Below are 20,473 nucleotides of genomic sequence, written 5' to 3'. Positions count from 1 at the left end.
GTTGATGACGTAACGTTCCTGCGACCGCGTCTCACAACAAACATGTCAGCTGTGAGAGCGAAGCGCTCAAAGGTTTGGGTTAACTTCATAAAAGTGACTGAAAAATCTGCTCAATGCACCATTTGTCAGAAAGTAGTTGCTGCCAAGGGGGAAACACGAGCAACCTTATGACGCACTTGGAGTGTGCTCACGGGATAAAGCTAAAAGACCGCCCCGTGTTTGACTGTTTACATGGAGCGGCTAATGCTAACGCCACAGCTTCAACGACTCCTTCCAGCTCTTGTGACCATGCTTTGACAACGAGTCACGGTAAGTAGGCTTGCTAATATACCTGGCCGTTAATGTTATGTTGTATTGTTTTTCTGCAAAGCTACCACAGAAGTCCGCACGCAAGAATGCCCATTCATTCTCGCTAAAAGAGGGAAAACAAAACAAAGATGACTAGCAATTCATAAAGCATTCATTTTAAATGTACACCACCACTGTCACTTACTTGTTACTTGTTAAAAGCTTACATTGAAGGTAGATGGTGTTGCTTGTTATTACCCCTTGCAACAATAAAATGTTTGTTAAAATGAATATTTTTTTATCTTCTCGTTCACATCTTCAATCAAATTACTTACAAACAAATAAATGAGAGCATTGATAAATATTGACATCAATGAGGAGTATTGACATTGCTAAAATCCTAACAATATGCATCCCTATCGATCCCCCACAGTGGACGTGGCCGTGAAGATGGGACCGGCCTGGCGGTGTCGGGACGAAGGCCGCAGCCCGGCTGACGTGATGTTTACGGTGGACGCCATGGTGCCGGATAATGATGGCAGCGAAGAGGAACAGAAGCTGATACAGACACTCGGGTAGGAAAGCCACTTAGGTTGAGAACGCCAGTAGAGCGATAAGCCGCCAATTTTTTATCTGTTTTTGTAATGTTCCGCTTCCGGTTGTTTGGCTACCAAGGGCCAGTGCAAGACCCAAGAAGATAGCAAGATTTTTTTCTGTGATGTTTTTCCGTTGCTTAAGTTAAAGGGCTATCTACTAAACTGCGTCTCAGGGGCGACGGTGTCCTGTTGGAGAGAGCGGATGACAACACGAGCGAACCCTGCGTCCTGATGCTGAGCTGCGGCCTCGCCGGGGTCGCCGCCATCGGCCGCCTGACGATAATCAGCGAGGCGCGGACCATGGAGGTATACCTGCCCACGGGGGAATACTGCGGCACTGTTCGGGGCCAGAAGCAAGACCACGTCCAGGATGGCGACAGGTCAATAAGCCACCCGCCCGTGATTTCCGAGGCCTGTGTTGGACTTTTTGTCGTTGTGTGTGGGCAGAGGACCTTTCTACAGGAAGCAGCTGGACCTCGACGACACGCCGTCGTCATGTGACGTGAAGGTGATGAAGCGCACTCACTTTTGCACCGTTTCCAAAATCTCCCGGCATACCACCAACCGCGTCCGAGTCAGGACTCTGTGGAAAGAAAACAAAAATCAAATCCCTCCCCCCTCAGCTGTTCTCTCTGGCGGGTCGTAGCAGCGTGCTGCTCTGCGGCGTGGTGGTGGCCCTCCGGCCTCTGCGGCCCAGCCCGCGCCGAGACGCCGGCGCCATCGACCTGCAGCAGGTCCAGAGTCTGGTGAACGGAATGGGTGGCGACCTCTCGCCGGGGGCTCAGAACCTCATGGACATGCTGCACTTCCAGCAGAAGGTAGCCAAGCGCACGCAAGATGACCGACACCCCCATGAATGGCAGCAAATGTGAATGCGACTGTGCTCACCACATGGTGCTTGCCCTCAGAACCAAAGCAGCTTTCTGCCGCTCCTGATGGGCGGGGGACTCTTGTCCTCTTTGGCCACCCCACCGTGTGTCGGGACCATACAGGTAGCGTATAGCGTGCTAAGCACGAATGGCACGAACCTGCCCTTGATTGACAAGGTCTTGTTTTTGACACACAGGGTCCAGCGGACTCGCCAGGGCCCGCCCCTCCAGCGCCCGATGACCGGCTGGCCCAGATGACGCGCCGCTTCCTGTCGGGCGGCCGGGACAACGGTGCGGGCGCCGTCTCACCCGACTTGCTGCGCGAGCTCTGCGCTCAGCTGACACCACTCAAACTGGAGCGCAACAACACACAGTAGGTTACACAACTTACGCACATCCGTGCTAAAGTTACCGCTATTGCAATAAAAACATGGCGTGCGTTTGCTACTATTGTCCTCGTGGGAAACATGTGAGGCGACGAAAATGGACAATGCTTCCAAACACAAATTTGTTTTCAATCTACTTTTGTAGTCCCCTTATGTAACAACTTTGATCCCCCCTTCTCCCAAGCTCAACCCTTTTCTTGCGTGTTTCATGTGCTGAGCTCATGGTGTTAATCTGTTTGGGCTTGGCGCTACAGTCTCCTTGCGGGATCATATGTTGCACAAGCGAAAACATTTTGGAGGAACATCAACTCCGACATCTGCTTCAAGTCTTCCCATTCATGTCAACGCCTTCTTGTTTTTTCGGACGTGAGGTTTTGTCATACATTATCTAATCTTCCACAGCTGTCCCAGGCTTTCCAAAAAGCTTTTGTGGCGGTGAGCGAGTGACAGAGTTTTGCCGGTCAGCGCAGCTTCCTGCTGAGGTTTTATTTTTAGTTTGCCATCAAAGGCAGAAACCAGAAATCTTCTCCCAAGTCACCAAGTGAACTGGGCAAGCGCTTCTTAAAAGATCGGCGTGTTGTGGTTGGCTAGCGTGAGCTTAGCATCATAATAAAAGCACAGCAAAGACTATTTTACAAGCCCTAGAACGTTGTTGTTTGTCCCTCAGGACAGCAGACGCGTCCATGGAGCGCCGCCTTGAGGAAATGGAGCGGCGTCTGAAGGAGCATGTGGACCGCCGCCTGGACGCTCTGGAGCACAAGCTGGACAGAGTGCTCCTCGGCGCCCTCCAGCAGGGGGAGCCCGCGGCCCCCATGCCCGACAACCCACCCGCGGCTCAGGTCCAGACAACAATGCAGACAACAAAAAAAGGCAATAAAACCCCACCAAGATTCTGTTAAAAATAATTGTATTTTCATCCTTGAAAAATGGTCCTACACGTAAAAACAAGTCCCCAACACAAGTCAAGTCATTGAGCCAGCACAAGTGGCCACTGGTGGCGCGTGCGTCTTTGGTGTCTTTGCTTGCGACGCGTGGTCTCGAGGGTCGGTCCGTCCATGACGTCCTTAGCCTCGACGGGTGTTCCGCCCGCGGCGCCGGGCGACTCGTCACGGCTCGACGTCGTCGGGCACGACTGAGAGGATGACGTCCTCGTTGCCTCGCCTCACCACCAGCCTTAGCGTGTTGTCGCGCCTGATGGCGGCGCTCACGTCGCTCGCCGACGTCACGCGTTCGCCGTTGATGCTGATAATCACGTCGCTCTCCCGCACACCGGCGCTGGCTCGCAAAAAACACACCATCGGGCCGCCGTGAGTTTGCTGACCCGTGACGGAGTGTTATGTCATTTTCCATCAACTTGGTACACTCACGCCTCGGCGGGGGTCCGGCTGAGGACTTCGATGACGTAAGCGCCCGAGGTGACGTCCGGGAAGTCCGACCGTCTGTCCTTCAGCTCCTTGGCCAGACTGGGGAATAAAATGTCACTTTTTGCAACAGGAAATGATCCTTTGTGTTTCTTGCTCAAGATTTCCGTGGGAAGTTAATATGGAAGTAGGCTTGAAGCGTTCTGTTCTATTTCTATCGGTCACTAATCCTACTGGGCGGCCCAAAGTTTTTCTTGGCGTGATGGTGACAATGCGATGACCACTTGCAGCGTTCCCAAGCACATTTGTCCCACGTTTCCAGCGCTCTGTCATTATGCGCCACTCCGGCATGGTAATAATAGAGCGGCGCGAATCAGAGTATAGATCACGTTGTGGCATTTACACTGGGGCGTCTCCCACCGCCGCCGTGGGGTCACAATGTGTACATGCACGTGCGCTCACGTTGGTGTGAGGCTCATCATCCTGATGCCGATGTACTTCTTCTTGCCGCTGTTCCTCCCTTGACCAAAAAGAAGCGTATTAAAAAACAATGGCGACAGAACAACAAACGTGTCCATGCGTGCTCGGGCGTACCTTTGGCCTGGCGCTCGTGCGACTCTGCTAAGAACTGTCGTATTTTGTCAGACGGGATGGCAAAGGAGATTCCCGCCGTCACCTTCAGCGTGTTGATCCCGATCACCTCGCCGTCCTGCAAGGCGCACGTGTACGCACACTGGCCCATTTCTAAAGGACTCGGCGAGCAGACGAGCACTTACCAGGTTGACGAGCGGCCCTCCCGAGTTGCCGTACTGCCCCCGGAAAAGAGGAGCGCAAAAAAGCGGGTCAAAGCAGGTTTGGGCCGCCGTTTTGCCTTTTGGAGTCACTCACGTTGATGATGGCGTCGGTCTGGATGTAGTCCATGTCGGAGTTGTGGAGGCCCAGCTCCTTGCCTTGTCGCTGCGTGGTGCTGACGATGCCAGTAGTGACGGTGTTCTGCAGCGAGAAGGGGCTGCCGATGGCCACCACAAACTCGCCGGGGCGCAACTCCGCCGAACGGCCCAGCAGCAGAACCGGCAGCTTGGTCTGAAAGGTAAAACTGGGCCCATCAGGTCCCCGTGTGGCTCCTTTGCCTCAGCTTCATTTTGATTCTGGCTTTTTTTTTTTTTTTTTATTTGTGCAGCTGCGTGTCAAAGTTGTACTCGACTCACAGGCACATTGATTTTGATGAGGGCGATGTCGGCCTTCTCGTCGACGTCCAAGATCTTGGCGTCATAGGTGGCGCCGCTCTTCAGCTCCACCTGCGGGCGATACAGCGGACGTCACATCTCCGACCTTGACCTTGGCTTCGGGGCGGCTGCGGCGGACCTTCGCTCGATGCTTATTGGCCACCACGTGGGCATTGGTGACTATGAGGCCGTCCTCGGACACGACGAAACCCGAGCCGCTGGCCACCGCCACTTCCCGCTTGGAATAAACCATCCTGCGAGCAAGGGGGTGGATCGTTACGGCATGCCGACACCCGGCTACCCCGACTCGGTCGTCATACTTGCGGAAAAGTTCTATGTGGACGACGGCCGGCGCAATCTTCTCCACCACGTCGGCGATGAAGTTATACCTGAAGCGAAGACTGTCGGGGTTCTTCTGACCTGCTGGAGAAAGGACGTCAGACGTCAGGAACTGCGGCGCCTCTACCCGATGAGCGCTCAGAGGTCAACATAGCGCTACGCTTGACTTCATTCAAGTGTTAGACAAGACAAACGCCGATGGCAAACGTTGATGGCTGAGCGAGTCCTAATTGGTTGTAAAGCCGAAAGGTGGGCGTGCGACGCAGATAGCGGCGTGCTCCGACTGGTAAGCGCCACGGTTCCAGAATGAGGTCAGGTGAGGACGTGCACTTGGCAACGACTTTAATCTCATCCGCGGCCTTCTTTTCACGTCGGCGGGCCAATTCGAAGGCGATGAGCCACGAACCGCAATCCGATCCTATCTGATCCCATCTGGAGGCGGACGAGCCTCAACTGGTAAAGATTTCTGAGTCACCGGGCAAGCGTTGACACTGGATCCCGGCTTGTCTGCACAGAGACCGGGAAAGAAAAGAAATTGCTCAAATCTGGGTTAAATAACGTCTGACCCACATTCGAGCGATCGACCAATCGTCTACCGGCCGTGAGTCATGGCAACAAACGCGCCGCAGACCTCATTCCAGGCTCCAAAGTTCTGTCGAGCGAGTCGACAAAACAGCCGGCGGCCTTCAGGATCCACTTCAAAGTTTTGGAAGGAAAAATACTTTTCTCATGCAGGAATGTCAAAAGTGGGTCACGGGGCTGATTCGGTCCAACTTCAGACCAGAAGTGTAGTATAGAAACGATAGAAACGGAAATAATACCACAACGCGATTAACTGCAAAGAAATTTGGGCTTCTGCCAGCTACAGCTTGCAGACCCTCGGCGACCACTGTTTGAATCCGCTGGCTTATTTGGAGACTTTGTCATTGCTTGCAAGATGGCAAAATGACAACAGTGTGTTGCCATGGTGACCGGATGTCATTTCAACAATGTGGAACATTCCAAGGGGGAACAACAAGTTTAATCTGGGCGCGCATATGTACGCACGCGCACAGCCGATGCCAACTTAGCACTTTTGTAGCAACTTTGCAGCCAAGCTGGCTATTTCACACACCCTATTTCACAAATTTGCGCCCACACCCGCTCCGACGACCACTGCAACTCACCATGGCCGCACGCGCCTCTCTGGACAAGGATGACGGGCGGCTGCCCGGCCTGGAGAGCGCGGACGGTTTCGCGTCGGAGCTTACAGACGTTGACGTAGGTGACGCCGTCGCTGCCGCAGGCGGGCTCGGGGATGGCACACGCGCACACGCCCGCCCTGGCCCTGCGCCGCACCGTGCTCGTGGCCGACACGCCGTCGCTTGTCGTGCACGTCAAACCGTCGCCGCAGCGCCGCTCGTCCTCGCCGCACGGGTCACCCTCGTCGGCCGCGCACGCCCGGCAGCAGTCGCATGCATCCAGCGCCACCCCGGCCGGGCACTCGGCGGGCGAGGGCGGGGGCTCGCATCGCGACGGGTCGCACGTCTCGGGGCAGCCGATGGCAGAACGCTTGGAGCGCCACGAGGCGTTGGCGGGGGCGAGCAGCGCGCACGCGAGCACTAGCAGGATCATCATGCGTGGAAAGAGAACAGAAAATAAGCGAGTCCTGACAATTGAAACTTGGAAAGCTGGCGGCCAAGTGAAGCTGAGCTGACTCGGTGCGCTTTTAAAAGATTGGCCAGCGCCTGTGACGTCAGCGGGCGGGGAGGAGACGCGGACCATATTTTTGTTTCTTTGTGATAAAAAAAAAATCATGACAATTATATTTTTGGGTGGAGAACAAGCCCTGTTCTTCTGTGAAAATCAGAGGCGGTATTTCCCCACTTCTTCACCCATATTTCACCGTGAATAATTAGTGGATTTTTTCGTCTTCTTTCTTTTTTCTTTACATTTTGCATGAAACATTAGAGTGCTGTTTCTCCTTAAAAACACAAAACACTTGTATAAGCGGATTTGCGTAATGAATGCGCTCATACACACGCGCGCGCGCGTGTGCGCGCACACACACGCATGTCGTGCTTTATGAGCCCAGTCGGACGAGCGCACATATTTGAAGAATTAGTGATGAAGCACAGGCCAAGACAACACCCTGTCCTCTCCTCTGTGCCAGGCGTCGGCGTCGCTATAGCGCTCGCTGGTTTGTTTTAAGAGAATAAACTGTTGGGCTCTGGATCGGGTCCACCTGGAAGAGTCCAACAAATGGACCCCAACCACATGTGAAAGCGCACCCACTCTCGGCCCGCAGTCCTGCCATCCAGCTCAGCCCCCCTCCGAGCTCGACCCAGTCTCACGTCTTGCTCCAGCGATGACCTGCGTCCAAAAAAAAAAAAATGTCCTCGAGTGTGTTGATGGCCAGACCAAACACAGTCTTCCCGGAACTCCTGCGTACATGCTGCCATCAAATTCCACTCAGCTTGACTCAGGCAGTAACGATGTCGTAGCTGTGCAGCTGTGGCCTCAGAACTTGGATGAGATGTCATATTGGCGCGGCTGTCACACGCGCGTCACTTTTCACCTTCATTTAGTGTTTTCAATATTGTTTTGGGCCATGGTTCCGATTGACGTTCTTGATGTGATTCATTTATTGACTTGAATGTTTTACTTGTGACGTGCCTGTCTTGTTTTTTCAATTGTTATTCAGTATTTTATATAGTTGGTGACTTTTTATTCATGATTCTGGTTCTTGTGACTTTTTTTTTAATGTTTCCTTTTTTCACTTAATGTGGTTCTTGAATTTTTTTTTAGTTTTTTTTTTAACTTTGCTTTGTATCGCAGATGGTACCTACACCGGACAACACCCAAACACCAAAACCTCTCCAAACAAGGAACTGACGTAACTGGTGGAAGTGACGTCACTCCCGTGGGTCAATTGGAGGCGCCAGGAAGTTCATCAAGAACAGGTGCGTGAGTAAGATGGCGACGGAGCGGCTTCGTTTCAACGGTTTGTTGCTTTTTGCTTGCTTGTTGTTCACACAAAATTACAATAACATACCGTAAGATATACATTACCGTACTTAATCAATATTTATGACGCTAGACCAGGGGTGGGCAAACTTTTTGACTCGCGGGCCGAACTGGGTTCTAAATTTGGACCGGAGGGCCGAACCAGGAGCAGATGGACGTAGTGTTTGTGTGAAGTAATATAAGCGACCTGTAAAGGTCATTGCATAAAAGATTTTGGCCTTTAGTAGGTAGTAAAGCATGGATATTCCAAACAAGTTTTTTGAAAACAAATGCATTTATTAACAGCATTAAAAAAAAACACACTAAAAAACTGCTATCAGTGATTCTCATAAAATACGACACTATTATTATGAATAACAGTCTCCATCATTTCAGTGCCTGCAGGTCAGATTAATGAAAAATGTTTATCTTATGAGATCACATCAAACAGCAAACATTCTGACCAAATATATCATCTTGAAGAATCGGTGAAAGCATACATCCAAATAAAGTAATCAAAACGGCAACACGGTGAGGGGTATCTGAACATCAGAGCAGAGTTTTAACTCACAAACACCTGGTAACAGAGGTGAGGAAACGGGAAACACTTCCTTAAAGTAAGCCTTAAGAACTTTACAGGTTAAGATTAGTCGCAAACAGTTGGTGCATCAATGTCCTTGAGCATCCTGCATTGTTTGAAAATGAGAATGGTCGCTAGTTTCAATCCCTGCTATGTGTACAAATCATATTCAAAATGCATTTTTTTTTACAACAAACTTGAGAGCCTCCCCTTCATTTTCAGTGGGAACAGTGTTGTTGGTCTCCCTTTTTTGCTAGTGCATCATAGTCTGGAGTAAAATTTGTTGTGGCAATTCTTAGGAGAGATCCGTTTACCTCGATCTGTGACGGGTTGATGTGGCTGAACGTCACGTCGCGTACGTCGAGCCAAATTGGCCACTCTTTTAACATTCGGCACTCACTTCTTTTCTTCGGGCCACTCATTTTAATGGAAGGATTCCAGGGGAAGGTTTGTGGGTGGCTTTAGCGTAAACTGTATCTGAAAGCTCAGCGAGCGAATTACAAGAATGCTGTCGTCACAGCCCACGCTCTAAATTCGGGACTGATACAAATAGAGCGCGAGTGCGCCATGTCCGTACTACTGAGTACGTACGTACACGCACTTGTGAGTGCACCGAGCTTTCTGACACGGCTTCCGGTAGTAAATGCGCAGGCGAGCGGTTCCCCATCTACTGGGGAAACGCAGTCATTGCAGGCAAAATGACAAAAAAAAAGTTTAATACAATTAATTCAGGGTTGGCGGGCCGGATTAAACGGTCCCGTGGGCCGGATGTGGCCCGCGGGCCGTAGTTTGCCCACCCCTGCGCTAGACCTTTGGTAACGGGCTTAAAGTCGCGCGTGTCGCTCGTGATAGCCGCATGCTAACAGTATACGGATGAGGTAAACCTAATTCTGTCCGAGAACGATGTCCCTATTGCCGAATTCTCTCGTATTGATGAGAAGACTATACTAATTATCAATTGAAGAAATGGCTTGTGTGAAGAGGACGGAAAAAATCGAGAAAAGGAGCCGACCGAGGTGGTACGTCTTTTTCGACACAATATTATTCCCTCCAAAACATCGCCCAACGCAACTAACATTGACATTGGTCAGTTTCAACAAGCTATCTTTATACATCTGGTTTTCTAGAGTCGGAAAGTTATTTCAGATGTGACGTGTGAAGCCACCGCCAATTCGATCCGGGCGCAAACAATAACATTATGAACAATTTTTGATGCGATATCAGGATTTGCTGATCCCACCACTATAATTCTTTAATTATTTTTTCCCCTGGTCATTCTTTGTCGTCAGATGCCAGAAAATAAAGGAAACTTCCAAAGTAATTGCCATGGTGTTCCTAATGAAATGTCCACCCTGGTGGTTTGCTAACTTGATCTGTCTTTTCCCCAGATGCCACGTTCAGGTGCACTTTGAATATGTGCATGCCCCCCAACATCTTGCGAGTGGCAGTCAGTCAAGTATGTTTGGTTTTTGTGTGTTGGCTTTGTGTTTTAGTTTGCATTCTTAAGCCGAGCAATAATATTTACAATGATTCTCTTCCAACTTCATCTCACCAGGTGCGGTCCAAGCCTTTGAGATGGAGCAGACGTCGCTGCACGAGAGCCGGCCTGTCTGGGCAGATGCTGCGGCCGCCTCTTTGTAAACAAGCAAGCTCCAGACAAGAAGCTCAACTAACATGTAAGTCACGCTTCCTTAAAGCAATCAACCAGCCGGGATGGTCCATTTTTTACTTTTAGAAACAATGTACCGTATTTTCCGCCCTAAAAGGCGCACCGGGTTATAAGGCGCACCTTCAATGAACGGCCCATTTTAAAACTTTGTCCATATATAAGGCGCACCGGATTATAAGGCGCATAAAATAGAAGCTATACTGCATCAAACTGAGGTTGACTAGGGTTGCGGTATGCATCCACTAGCCAATAACCAACGAGCCCTCTGTAAACAATCGCGTTTCTCAAACAATCTCCTATAAAATGATCAGAACTGACTAAAGTTCGATCTAACGCATTGGTACTACTTACCTATGTTTCCCTTCCATATCGATCCGTAGATTTACTCGAAACATTAACAGAGCAGCCTATTTTGACATGAAATAGCCTGGTACGTATAGCAGCTATCGCAATAGCATTAGCCATCCGCAAAGTCTCACGAGCCTCAGTTCGCAATCTCCCATGAGCCTCAGCAAAGTGTAAACAATCGCGTTTCTCAAACGATCTCCTATAAAATGATCGGAACTGACTAAAGTTCGATCTAACGCATTGGTACTACTTACCTATGTTTCCCTTCCATATCGATCCGTAGATTTACTCGAAACATTAACAGAGCAGCCTATTTTGACATGAAATAGCCTGGTACGTATAGCAGCTATCGCAATAGCATTAGCCATCCGCAAAGTCTCACGAGCCTCAGCTCGCAATCTCCCATGAGCCTCAGCAAAGTGTAAACAATCGCGTTTCTCAAACGATCTCCTATAAAATGATCAGAACTGACTAAAGTTCGATCTAACGCATTGGTACTACTTACCTATGTTTCCCTTCCATATCGATCCGTAGATTTACTCGAAACATTAACAGAGCAGCCTATTTTGACATGAAATAGCCTGGTACGTATAGCAGCTATCGCAATAGCATTAGCCATCCGCAAAGTCTCACGAGCCTCAGTTCGCAATCTCCCATGAGCCTCAGCAAAGTGTAAACAATCGCGTTTCTCAAACGATCTCCTATAAAATGATCGGAACTGACTAAAGTTCGATCTAACGCATTGGTACTACTTACCTATGTTTCCCTTCCATATCGATCCGTAGATTTACTCGAAACATTAACAGAGCAGCCTATTTTGACATGAAATAGCCTGGTACGTATAGCAGCTATCGCAATAGCATTAGCCATCCGCAAAGTCTCACGAGCCTCAGCTCGCAATCTCCCATGAGCCTCAGCAAAGTGTAAACAATCGCGTTTCTCAAACGATCTCCTATAAAATGATCGGAACTGACTAAAGTTCGATCTAACGCATTGGTACTACTTACCTATGTTTCTCTTCCATATCGATCAGTAGATTTACTCGAAACATTAACAGAGCAGCCTATTTTGACATGAAATAGCCTCGCAGGTACAACAGCTATTCGGTGACGCCCCCTGACTACAGTTGCCGTAATGCTGGGAAGCGATGCGACCTTGTAATTTACTAGTCGTACTAAAACGTACTGAAACATTTTGGCAGAGCACTGTGTACAACCAGTATGGATCAACAAATTCATCAGTTGATCCATATATAAGGCGCACTGGCCTATAAGGCGCACTGTCGGCTTTTGAGAAAATTTTAGGTTTTTAGGTGCGCCTTTTAGGGCGGAAAATACGGTATGTGTTTTTGATGAGGAAAATTGACGTTAGCTTGTCTTTTGAATGTTCTCAATGAGCTAACTGCCATTTGTTTGCCTGTCCGATTATGGCGCCGTAACAACTTTAGTGTCGCTAAATTTCTGAAGAGTAGGACCAACCACCACCCAAAGTCTTACTCACAATCCTCCTCTTGCAATAATTTCCAAAGGGGTCAGCGCAATATGTTTGATTTTGTGCAAGTGGAGTAAGTCAATCCAGAATGCGACGCAGAGGGCGTTCATATGTTCACAGGTTGAAGTGAACAACAGTGCACATGAATTTTGGTGGCAAGGAGTCCCCGCTCCCGGACACAAGGTGACGACAGAAACGTTGACGGGCCGTGGTGAAAAACTAAACAAAAATAACAGGAAGTTAATCCCAAAAGTGTCTGCGTCAGTTTGTCGTAAACCTCATCTCCTAAAAGTCCTTAAATCTCTACAGATTCTTTTAGCGCCGATATCTTTTTTTTTTATTAGCTATAGACCTCAAACGCCAACAAAGAATAAAACTACTAAAAAGACTCGGGTGACTCGGTAGCCTTTATTGTCAAACACAAACATTAAATGCGCAAATACAACAATCACATTTGCACCACTGTACAGCGTGTGAGTTGGTTACTATGGAAACCGGCTCACGGAGATCATCGTCTTCGTCTCGGTCGTCAAGTGACACATTAGAAGTTAGTTAGCATGCAACTCATCTCTGGTAAGAAAACACGACACACTGTGGACAAAAGTGGCATTACCCTGCAAACGCACAAGCTTCGAATCTGGCGGCTCCGTGTGGAAAAAACCCAAAGCAAATGGCGCTTGGCTTCACTTCCCTTTGGCAACTCATGCAGGAAGTGATGTCACAGCAGGACCCCCCCCCCCATTGGCTATATACTTTACAAAGACCCATGACTGTCAATCAACTGGAACTATAAATAGATATTCTACGGAAGATGAGGTCGGACACCTGCCCAAGGATTTCCGATCACACGAAGCTGAAAATATGCATCAAACATCGACAACAAAATGGCGGCACGGGGAATTGACTTGCGTCGCTCACTTCTCTCAACTCAACTGACAATACTGCTCAAAAGCGCTCGACGTTCCTCATTTGGCCAACAACGTTTCTAAACATCGCCGACCCGCACCAAGAGCAACGGACGGCGGCAACTTTGTCATCAAACTCGGACAAGATAGTGACGACTGAAGATTGGCAGGCCGGCAAGCCTCAAAACGGGCACAAAGGAAGAAAGTGAAGACAACTTGGATTCAACGACAGCAGCCAACGTCCCTATGAAAGAGGCTAAGATGCGGGGGTGCTAAAATGATTGGCTCCAAGATGGCAATTGATCAACGGGACTGTTTTGTACTTTAAAATTTCGGAAGGCCCGAACGGCTGAGAGCAATTGGCGGTGAATGTGACACTCCAAGTCAAATGGCCCTAATGCGAATTACGATCCAACCGTGACAGAAGCTACGAAAAGTCCGGTGAGAAGGAGGATGGGGAAGGTGACGCAGCGGGACAAGGAAGAGGAGGGGGGGTTGGAGTTTGGCAGGGCCCTCACAGACCCTGCCGGGCGAGCGAGGCGCTGACCCGGTCGGCCAGTGTGGACAGCTGGGGCGGGTCTGCCATGTTGAGGCTGCCGGACGACGACACGGTGCTGAGCTGGCGGGTGGGTGAGTCTTCCAGGGAGATGATCTCGGCGCCGTGGTCCGTGCGCGCCTTGGCGCCCTCACGGAAGTTCAGCTTGTGGCTCTCGATCTGCGAGCACGCAAACACACAAAGGCGCACGCTCGTCACCAACGGGGCTCACTTTCAGGGCCCTTTGTGCCCGTCCGAAGTTTCATTGGAGAAGCAAGCGAGTGATGTGAACGCCAGCTACCGAAGATGGCGCGCCTTGATCGTTCTGCCACGCAGAGGCGATGACGACGACGCGTCGCTACTTACTGGCGTCCTCCATCTTGGTGGCTGCCGGCAAGACTGTCTGAGATGAGTGAGAGGGGGCGGCGGCGTGGGAAGGGCTCAGCTCGCCTTTCTTCCCTTGCTAGGCCGGGTAAGGTAAGGGTAGGGGTGAGACGCATGCAACAAAAATAAACGTGATGGAGTCAACAGAAATGAAATCCAAGTGCAAACTGAAATAATAATGATGATGATGAGGAGGAATGCGCCGAAGGAGGGACGAAGCAGACTGCAAATCACCCGCACGCGGTATGCGCCGACTCATTTCACTGTCCCTTTTTTTTTTTTTTAAATTTCATTTTTTAATTCTTTGGTTTCAGACTTCTGCTCTTGTGTTTCATGATTGTTGTGATTGTCCCATTGCTGGATGTGAACAGCTCTTGTAAAATGCACTCTCCAAATAAAGTTGCAATGCATTGGATTTGTTTTTGTTGACTGATTTTATCATTTCAAAATAAATCTCATATTTATTCATTTGATCATTAACTGTTACATCGCAAATGAGTATTCTGATTATTCTGGATTATTAAATGCTATTTGTTATTACTAATATTGCAGCAAACTTCAGCAATACTCAATAAGCATGATATATTGTTTCGGAATAAATATTTTTGAACAAGTATGAGTAGTAGCTGCTGTAGTCTTATTGAAATTGTTTAAATCTGGGATGAACTGAATTTATAATGTCCAGCTCGGACAGGCACAAGGACAAGTCGTCCATTAGGACCGATTGTCCCATGCATAGCGAACCGGACGGTTTTCCTGTGTACCCTTGCACCCCTAATTAGCAGGTCTCGGGGTATGTTACCTTTTTCTGTCCACCTCCTGGCACGTGACTGATGTTTCCAAGTGAGCCCACCTTGGATTGAACTTTGAAATCCAGCTTCTCATTTTTGATCTCCACATTGCCGCCACCTGATTGACACAAAATCAGCGACCATCAAGCCCATCATGTGATTGTGGGTCAACCCACTTGACCGGATGTATGCGTTTGTGCACCTGGTTTGTGGTGGATGTTGGCTTTGGAGCCGCACTTGGATGACACGCTACTCAGGTCCACTTTTTTGTGGACGATTTGGACCTGACGGGAGAACAGAGGCGACGCTCAAATCACTCATGGGCAAGTCACGGAACGTTGCCACACTGCCACACCATTTTGGCACGTCTACGTTTCCCCATCATGCAGCTACCCTGCGGCGCATCCGGCAGGTCAAAGATCAATTGGGAACGCAACATGACGGACACACAAGGGGCGCTTCAGTAGCAGGCCTACTCGTGTTCAAAGTGAAAGATGGCTGTGGTCTGGTCTGGTGGTGGTGAGGGGGGTCAAGGATTTGCTCCTTGAAGGGAGGGGGGGAGGCTTATGAGCTGTCCATCAGCCCATCAGCAGTGAGCTACTCACATTGCCGCCACCGGGGACATGTTTAATATTATCTTTGGAACCGCAGCGGGAACGCACGTTGCTCAAGTCCAACTTCTTGTTCACAATCTCAACCTGGAAGTCAACACGGCAGTGATGCCAGTTACCACGCCAAAAAGGTCCAGGCGCCACGACAAGGCACCGAAGGGGGACGGCTGAAGACGTGAGCGTTCATTCGAACGCGACCCCTACCAGGAGCGTGCGACGCAGTACCGAGATGGCGCCTCACCTTGCCGCCGCCCGGGGTGTGCTTGAGGTTATCTTTGGAGCCGCAGCGGGCTTGGACACCTGACAGGTCCAACTTCTTCTCCAGGATTTGAACCTGCACGAGAAGAAGAAGAAGAAGAAGGAAGCTGAAGGAAAGCAAAGTGCAGCACCACCTTGACTGGCTTGGCATGCTATGTGGCTGCTATGTCGAAGCGGCGACGGGCCTCACTCACATTACCGCCTCCAGGCACGTGTTTAAGGTTGGCTTTGGAGCCACATTTGGACTGGACGTTACTGTAGTCCACCTTCTGGTCCAGGATCTGCACCTGCACAAGAAGAAGCATCTCCGCGTCAGCCCCAAAAGTCTCACCCGTCGCTGTTTTGCACCGACCGGAAAGCTTACCTTGCCACCGCCTGGCTGGTGCTTGATGTTTCCGGTGGATCCGATCTTTGACTTGACTGTCTTCAGGTCCGGCATGGGTGGCGCGGCTGCCAGAGTGGTCGGGGTCTTCAGGGAACCGGGCGACTTTGGGGAACTCCGCACCACTGCTACTTTCTTCACCTTGTGGGCATCGCCCGCCGGCTTGCCGGCCAACGCCTGACTGGAGGGAGACTTGGGTGTCCCGGGACTGCTCTGGCCGCTGGTGGCATCTGGAGCGTAGAGCGGACGTGGGTCACGTGACACCGCTCACGTGACGGGTTGGGTCGTGTTTCTATTGATCATCTCGGAGTGGATGTACCTGGCTGAGCTCTGATGGACATTTTGCTCATCGGAGTTTGAGACTTCTGCAATTTGCAAAAAAAAAAAAAAACACGACAGTGAGGTTGCTCTCTGATTGGACGATGGCCGTGTGGACGTCACAATGCTACATTAGCACTAGTGCTAAAGGAGGACAGGCGATGACGTACCTTCTCCGCGGCTCCATTATCCATCTTGGCGGCATGAGCTGGGGGTCAAAACAAGAGGTCGTGAGGCTGGCCTAACTTGGGGGCGGCTAGGCCCAGGTTTACCTGCAACGCCATTCTCGTGATGGTGCTCGTTGAGGCTCAAGGCGGCCATGTTGGCATTGGTGGCGGCGTGGTCCATGCTGGCGACGGTGAGGCTGCGGAGGAGGACACACAATGAAGGACTGCGTGATGACATGAGACACTTGCTGCCTCCGACACAAGATGGCTTCCAGTGGTCCGACTCGCACTAAACAACCAACGCCAAATGATGATGTCACTTTTCACAGTAACAGTGGCTGTGTCAAGCCGGACCGTGCACGCGCTCGTGTCCCATTTAGCGACGCTCCCTCGGCGCTTGTGGACAAAACCGCCATTCAGGCATCTGCATGAACGATTCCAAACAAGGCAAACACACCAGGATGGGGCCCGTGGAAGAGGCTAAAGTGTTAGCATCCTCGCTACTTTAACGAGCTTGTGGCTCGCGTGGATGTCATGTGGACCGGCGGTGGTCAGCAGCCGGGATTTTCAAAATTCACGTTGAAGTGGGCCTGGCAACCAGATGCAGCCTTTTGTCAGGCCTTCATTTTGGGAAATTTCATCAGGTTTCTAACTTGCATTGATTGGCTTTTTGCTTGCCAATCAGGCGCCTCTGTCCAAGGTGACAAAGTGCCCATCTTCTGCATGCAACGATCCAGAAAGCCCGCCTTCCATTTCTAAAATCAAATCTTCAAAGCTCTCACGACCCCAAAATGGGCCACGTGCGGCCGTTCCCGCACCAACGTATGTTCACCCTCAAGCTCACTTGGATTCAAAAGCCTGCTCAGATGCTGTCTATTCACCTCTGCCGCAAGAACAAACCAAGCTTAAAAAGTAGCAAACAGAGCAGGAGCACGCCCACTTGAGCAAACAGGATGTGCGTCCCGTCCCGCTGGCTGTGTCACAGCTTGCCTGTGATTGGACGCCACCAGAAAGAGCGCCCAACAATTTTGACCCGCCCCAGCTCCACTTTGCGCTTGATTGGTCCTGACCCACTTGGTTGTTCCAGGCCGGCGCGCACGCATGCGCATACTCAGTCACAAAAGACAACATGAACACACATTTCCGTTTTTTTGCATCTCCTGACTTGCTAATGCTAATGCTACCTGAACGCCTCATGCTAACTTATGCTAAGTAGCCTCATCTCAATGGAGCTGTGTTGTCATTGACACATGCCTTGAGGCCTTGAGCCCACATCACCCCGAATGACCCCACATCATTTTTGGCAGCACTGTTATAATGATCAGTTTGCTTGTGTTGCTCCACCATTTGTGTTCAAATATCCACTGCTTCTGCAACAGCAACTATCTTTGCTGACTGTTAGCACTATGTTAGTGGAGTTTGCTTGTTTAGGTCAATCTCCATGTTTTGTGTTGAGTCAACTGGAAGCCTCATCTGTGGAGACTCCTTTCCAATTTATTACAAATAAATTATTGGCTCTCTGTCAGTTCATTTTTGTGAGTTCATTTGAGCCACTGGCACCTTGCGAGCTTGTGGCTCAAGTGAAAGAGACCGTTCGTTTCTCAAAAAAACAACGTGTTGGTGGTGTCACTCGCATCTAAAGGTGAGTCTGAAAAAATGCCTAGCTGCATCTTGCCAGGACAAAGAATCTGTGCACATTCTATTATGTGCATCTTGAACTAGATCGGGAAAAAAGGCCACACGCGAAGAAAACGTCAGCATCAAATGGGAGGGAGGTCGAATGCAAGAATCTTCGGGGTGGGGAATGGTACCGTCAGCCATCGTTGCTTGTATGCTCGAAAATAAAGCAGTAGGCCTCTCGAAACGTGCACGCGCGACACAAAGAACCGCGCACGCTCGTACATCAGCGGGAGAACCTGCTCGAAGGATGCCGCGCGCACGCGCCGAACGACGCCCGTCGACCCGCGCACGCGACCGAGAGCTTTAAAAAAAAACACGTCAAGGAATGACACATTGCAGCCGAAACGCAATATTGTGACATTCTGCGTGCGTGAGCCGACGCGGACGCGCACGGTACCGTGCACGGCTGGCTGATGGAGCGAATGCGGGCCGCTCGGCATTTTTTCCTGCGGAATTGTGCAAATGGGTCTCGATGGCGCCGGTTCTTACCTGCGTGCAGTTGCAGACGCTTCGTTCTTCTTCTAGCTGAACGGCGCGCACGCAAGCGCGGCTCCTCCTCGCTGTACACGTTTACGCCACTGGGGGGCGTGCGCCCCCTGGTTGGAACGCAAAGTATGCATGGAAAAGGGAGGAGGGGTCTGATTGCAGGTGGAGATAGATGCTCGGCTCTGCTGTCACGTGAGAGGGAAGCAGCTGATTGCCATGGAGGAGCAAGGCCTTCCTCTTCATGCCTTTCCTCACGCCAGGTGCACAAAGCGCATCCATCCATCAGGTCTGCTTCTTCCTTAGCTGCAAGTTTGCATTAAGGTGCAGTTCAATTTGTGGATTGCACCCGTTTAAAAAATCAGCCAGCCTTGTCACTGGTAGCTACATGTTAGCATGACAATTTTAAAATGTGATGGTCTCACCAAAGTCTGATTGTATTTCTATTTCCAGGGACAGTACAACCTCCCCCCCCCCCCTAAAAACAAAACAAAAAACCCTGCAACATCCCAAGTTGCCACAACAAACCCTAACACATTTTCCCCAAACGTCCCAGTGTTGGTGAACTGGGATGAGGGAGCGTTGAAGCTTGAAAAATGAAAGATTTTAGCAGCCAGCTACTGTTGTTGAGCCATTGTTTGCAGTGTTCTAGTGACCACGAGGTGGCGCAAGTTGACCAATGGAGGTGTGCCGGTGGAGTCGCATGTGTCGGCTGCACAGGGAGGTGAGACATTTTCTCTTCTCGCTTCACACAGCACCGATGTCATCGTTGTTGCCGCCGCCGCAACAAAGCGGCATTATGTCAAAGCGTTTCAATCAGATGAGTGGAGACAATCCACTCTCTTAAAGTATTTCTTTTAATCCTGACGTACGAGACGGCTGATTTGTCAGAAGGGCCTCTGAGGCGCGCCGAGCCGTGTGTTATTATTGAACCATGGGTGGCAACATGGAGCCTATCCTCCCCACTCCCCCCACCTATTAGCATATTTATCATCAGCCTCGCAGACTTCAAAGTCAGCGTTTGCTTCTCCGAGAAACGGGGGGGGCACGTTTTTTGTTCAGGAAGCCGGTGCAGATTGCAAAGGTGGTCCCGAGGGATCACGTATCCGTTGACTTCATTTGGACTGCCAATGATGTCTTCTGCAGCGCCTCTCAATATTTGCTCGCCGCCAACCGCCATCTTGCGGCGCGAGCTGGCGACAAAGCCACCCGTCATCTACCGCTAACGCGCTCAAAAGCACGTGTCAGTATATATTTCTTTCCTTATTATAATAATATAATAAAAATAATGCATTTGATTGAGGTCGTAGCTATGTTGGTAAAAGATGTAAAAGAGTGTATTTGGAAGCAAATCTCTTAACGGCAGGCTCTTTGCATATGACAGCGCGCAAAGGTGCCGAGTGGACCGTAGGTGTCGGTGTCCTAGCCGAGTCGGTCCAATCGGTTCTCAGATGTTGCCAGCGTGCGTGCGTGTGTGCGTGCTGTCTGCCTCGCCTGCACGCAAAGCGGCCTGGCAGCAAAAGGTGACATCTGGTGACTCATGTGCTCACATGTGAGTCCCGCGTTCTGTGGGCAGCAGCTGCTCCGCAAAGGCCCAAATGAGACGGGAGGCAACGAAGGGATGGAGCGGGTGGGGGGGCGGCGCTGTTAGCCTCAGCCTGAGTTGCGTGGGGGCAGGGGGCTGGCCGGGAGGGAGGAGGCCAAGTGACATGTTCCCCACGCCAGCCGTCGTGACCACTACTGTGGTGGTGGGGGTCAAATCAAGGGCTTGCTGGCTGAGATCAGCGACAAGAAGACCAAGAAAACGAGAAGCCAGAAGAA

At 50.5% G+C, this 20,473-nt stretch overlaps 3 protein-coding genes and 1 long non-coding RNA gene across 7 annotated transcripts; 2 read left to right on the top strand and 2 right to left on the bottom strand.

Moving 5' to 3' along the window:
- Positions 1 to 3: 3 nt before the first annotated feature.
- On the top strand, positions 4 to 3,044 carry c19h10orf88 (chromosome 19 C10orf88 homolog). The gene is made up of 8 exons (XM_037278263.1): positions 4 to 309; positions 722 to 863; positions 1,058 to 1,264; positions 1,332 to 1,392; positions 1,508 to 1,702; positions 1,793 to 1,876; positions 1,951 to 2,126; positions 2,807 to 3,044. Exons 1-8 carry the CDS (start codon positions 114 to 116, stop codon positions 3,036 to 3,038), a joined length of 1,293 nt encoding a protein of 430 aa, XP_037134158.1. The 5' UTR covers positions 4 to 113; the 3' UTR covers positions 3,039 to 3,044.
- On the bottom strand, positions 3,030 to 6,767 carry LOC119138270 (serine protease HTRA1B-like). 2 transcript variants are annotated; one of them, XM_037278241.1, is made up of 10 exons: positions 6,232 to 6,767; positions 5,047 to 5,149; positions 4,866 to 4,980; positions 4,709 to 4,798; positions 4,389 to 4,583; positions 4,277 to 4,309; positions 4,095 to 4,209; positions 3,963 to 4,020; positions 3,507 to 3,602; positions 3,030 to 3,414 (listed from the first exon to the last, which is right to left on the bottom strand). In XM_037278241.1, exons 1-10 carry the CDS (start codon positions 6,680 to 6,682, stop codon positions 3,246 to 3,248), a joined length of 1,425 nt encoding a protein of 474 aa, XP_037134136.1. In that variant the 5' UTR covers positions 6,683 to 6,767; the 3' UTR covers positions 3,030 to 3,245. The 2 variants fall into 2 exon arrangements, with proteins under 2 accessions (XP_037134136.1, XP_037134137.1); XM_037278242.1 differs by having other exon boundaries at positions 5,047 to 5,146.
- Positions 6,768 to 7,829: 1,062 nt separating this feature from the next.
- LOC119138380 lies at positions 7,830 to 10,320 on the top strand. Its single transcript, XR_005101136.1, has 3 exons — positions 7,830 to 8,007; positions 10,032 to 10,086; positions 10,186 to 10,320. It is a non-coding gene; the product is annotated as an uncharacterized LOC119138380 (long non-coding RNA).
- A 2,207-nt stretch (positions 10,321 to 12,527) lies between these two features.
- On the bottom strand, positions 12,528 to 18,753 carry mapta (microtubule-associated protein tau a). 3 transcript variants are annotated; one of them, XM_037278299.1, is made up of 12 exons: positions 18,659 to 18,753; positions 16,595 to 16,686; positions 16,493 to 16,530; positions 16,324 to 16,369; positions 15,987 to 16,234; positions 15,817 to 15,909; positions 15,606 to 15,698; positions 15,359 to 15,451; positions 14,956 to 15,037; positions 14,765 to 14,871; positions 13,945 to 14,041; positions 13,603 to 13,758 (listed from the first exon to the last, which is right to left on the bottom strand). In XM_037278299.1, exons 2-12 carry the CDS (start codon positions 16,668 to 16,670, stop codon positions 13,730 to 13,732), a joined length of 1,002 nt encoding a protein of 333 aa, XP_037134194.1. In that variant the 5' UTR covers positions 16,671 to 16,686; positions 18,659 to 18,753; the 3' UTR covers positions 13,603 to 13,729. The 3 variants fall into 3 exon arrangements, with proteins under 3 accessions (XP_037134193.1, XP_037134195.1, XP_037134194.1); XM_037278298.1 differs by lacking the exon at positions 13,945 to 14,041 and having other exon boundaries at positions 12,528 to 13,758; positions 18,659 to 18,749; XM_037278300.1 differs by lacking the exons at positions 13,945 to 14,041; positions 15,359 to 15,451 and having other exon boundaries at positions 12,528 to 13,758; positions 18,659 to 18,748.
- Positions 18,754 to 20,473: the final 1,720 nt, after the last annotated feature.

This window comes from Syngnathus acus, chromosome 19, assembly GCF_901709675.1.
Source record: "Syngnathus acus chromosome 19, fSynAcu1.2, whole genome shotgun sequence".
NCBI lineage: Eukaryota > Metazoa > Chordata > Actinopteri > Syngnathiformes > Syngnathidae > Syngnathus > Syngnathus acus.
The sequence above is the reverse complement of the archived record's forward strand: the minus strand, read 5'-3'. Positions and strand labels throughout refer to the sequence as shown.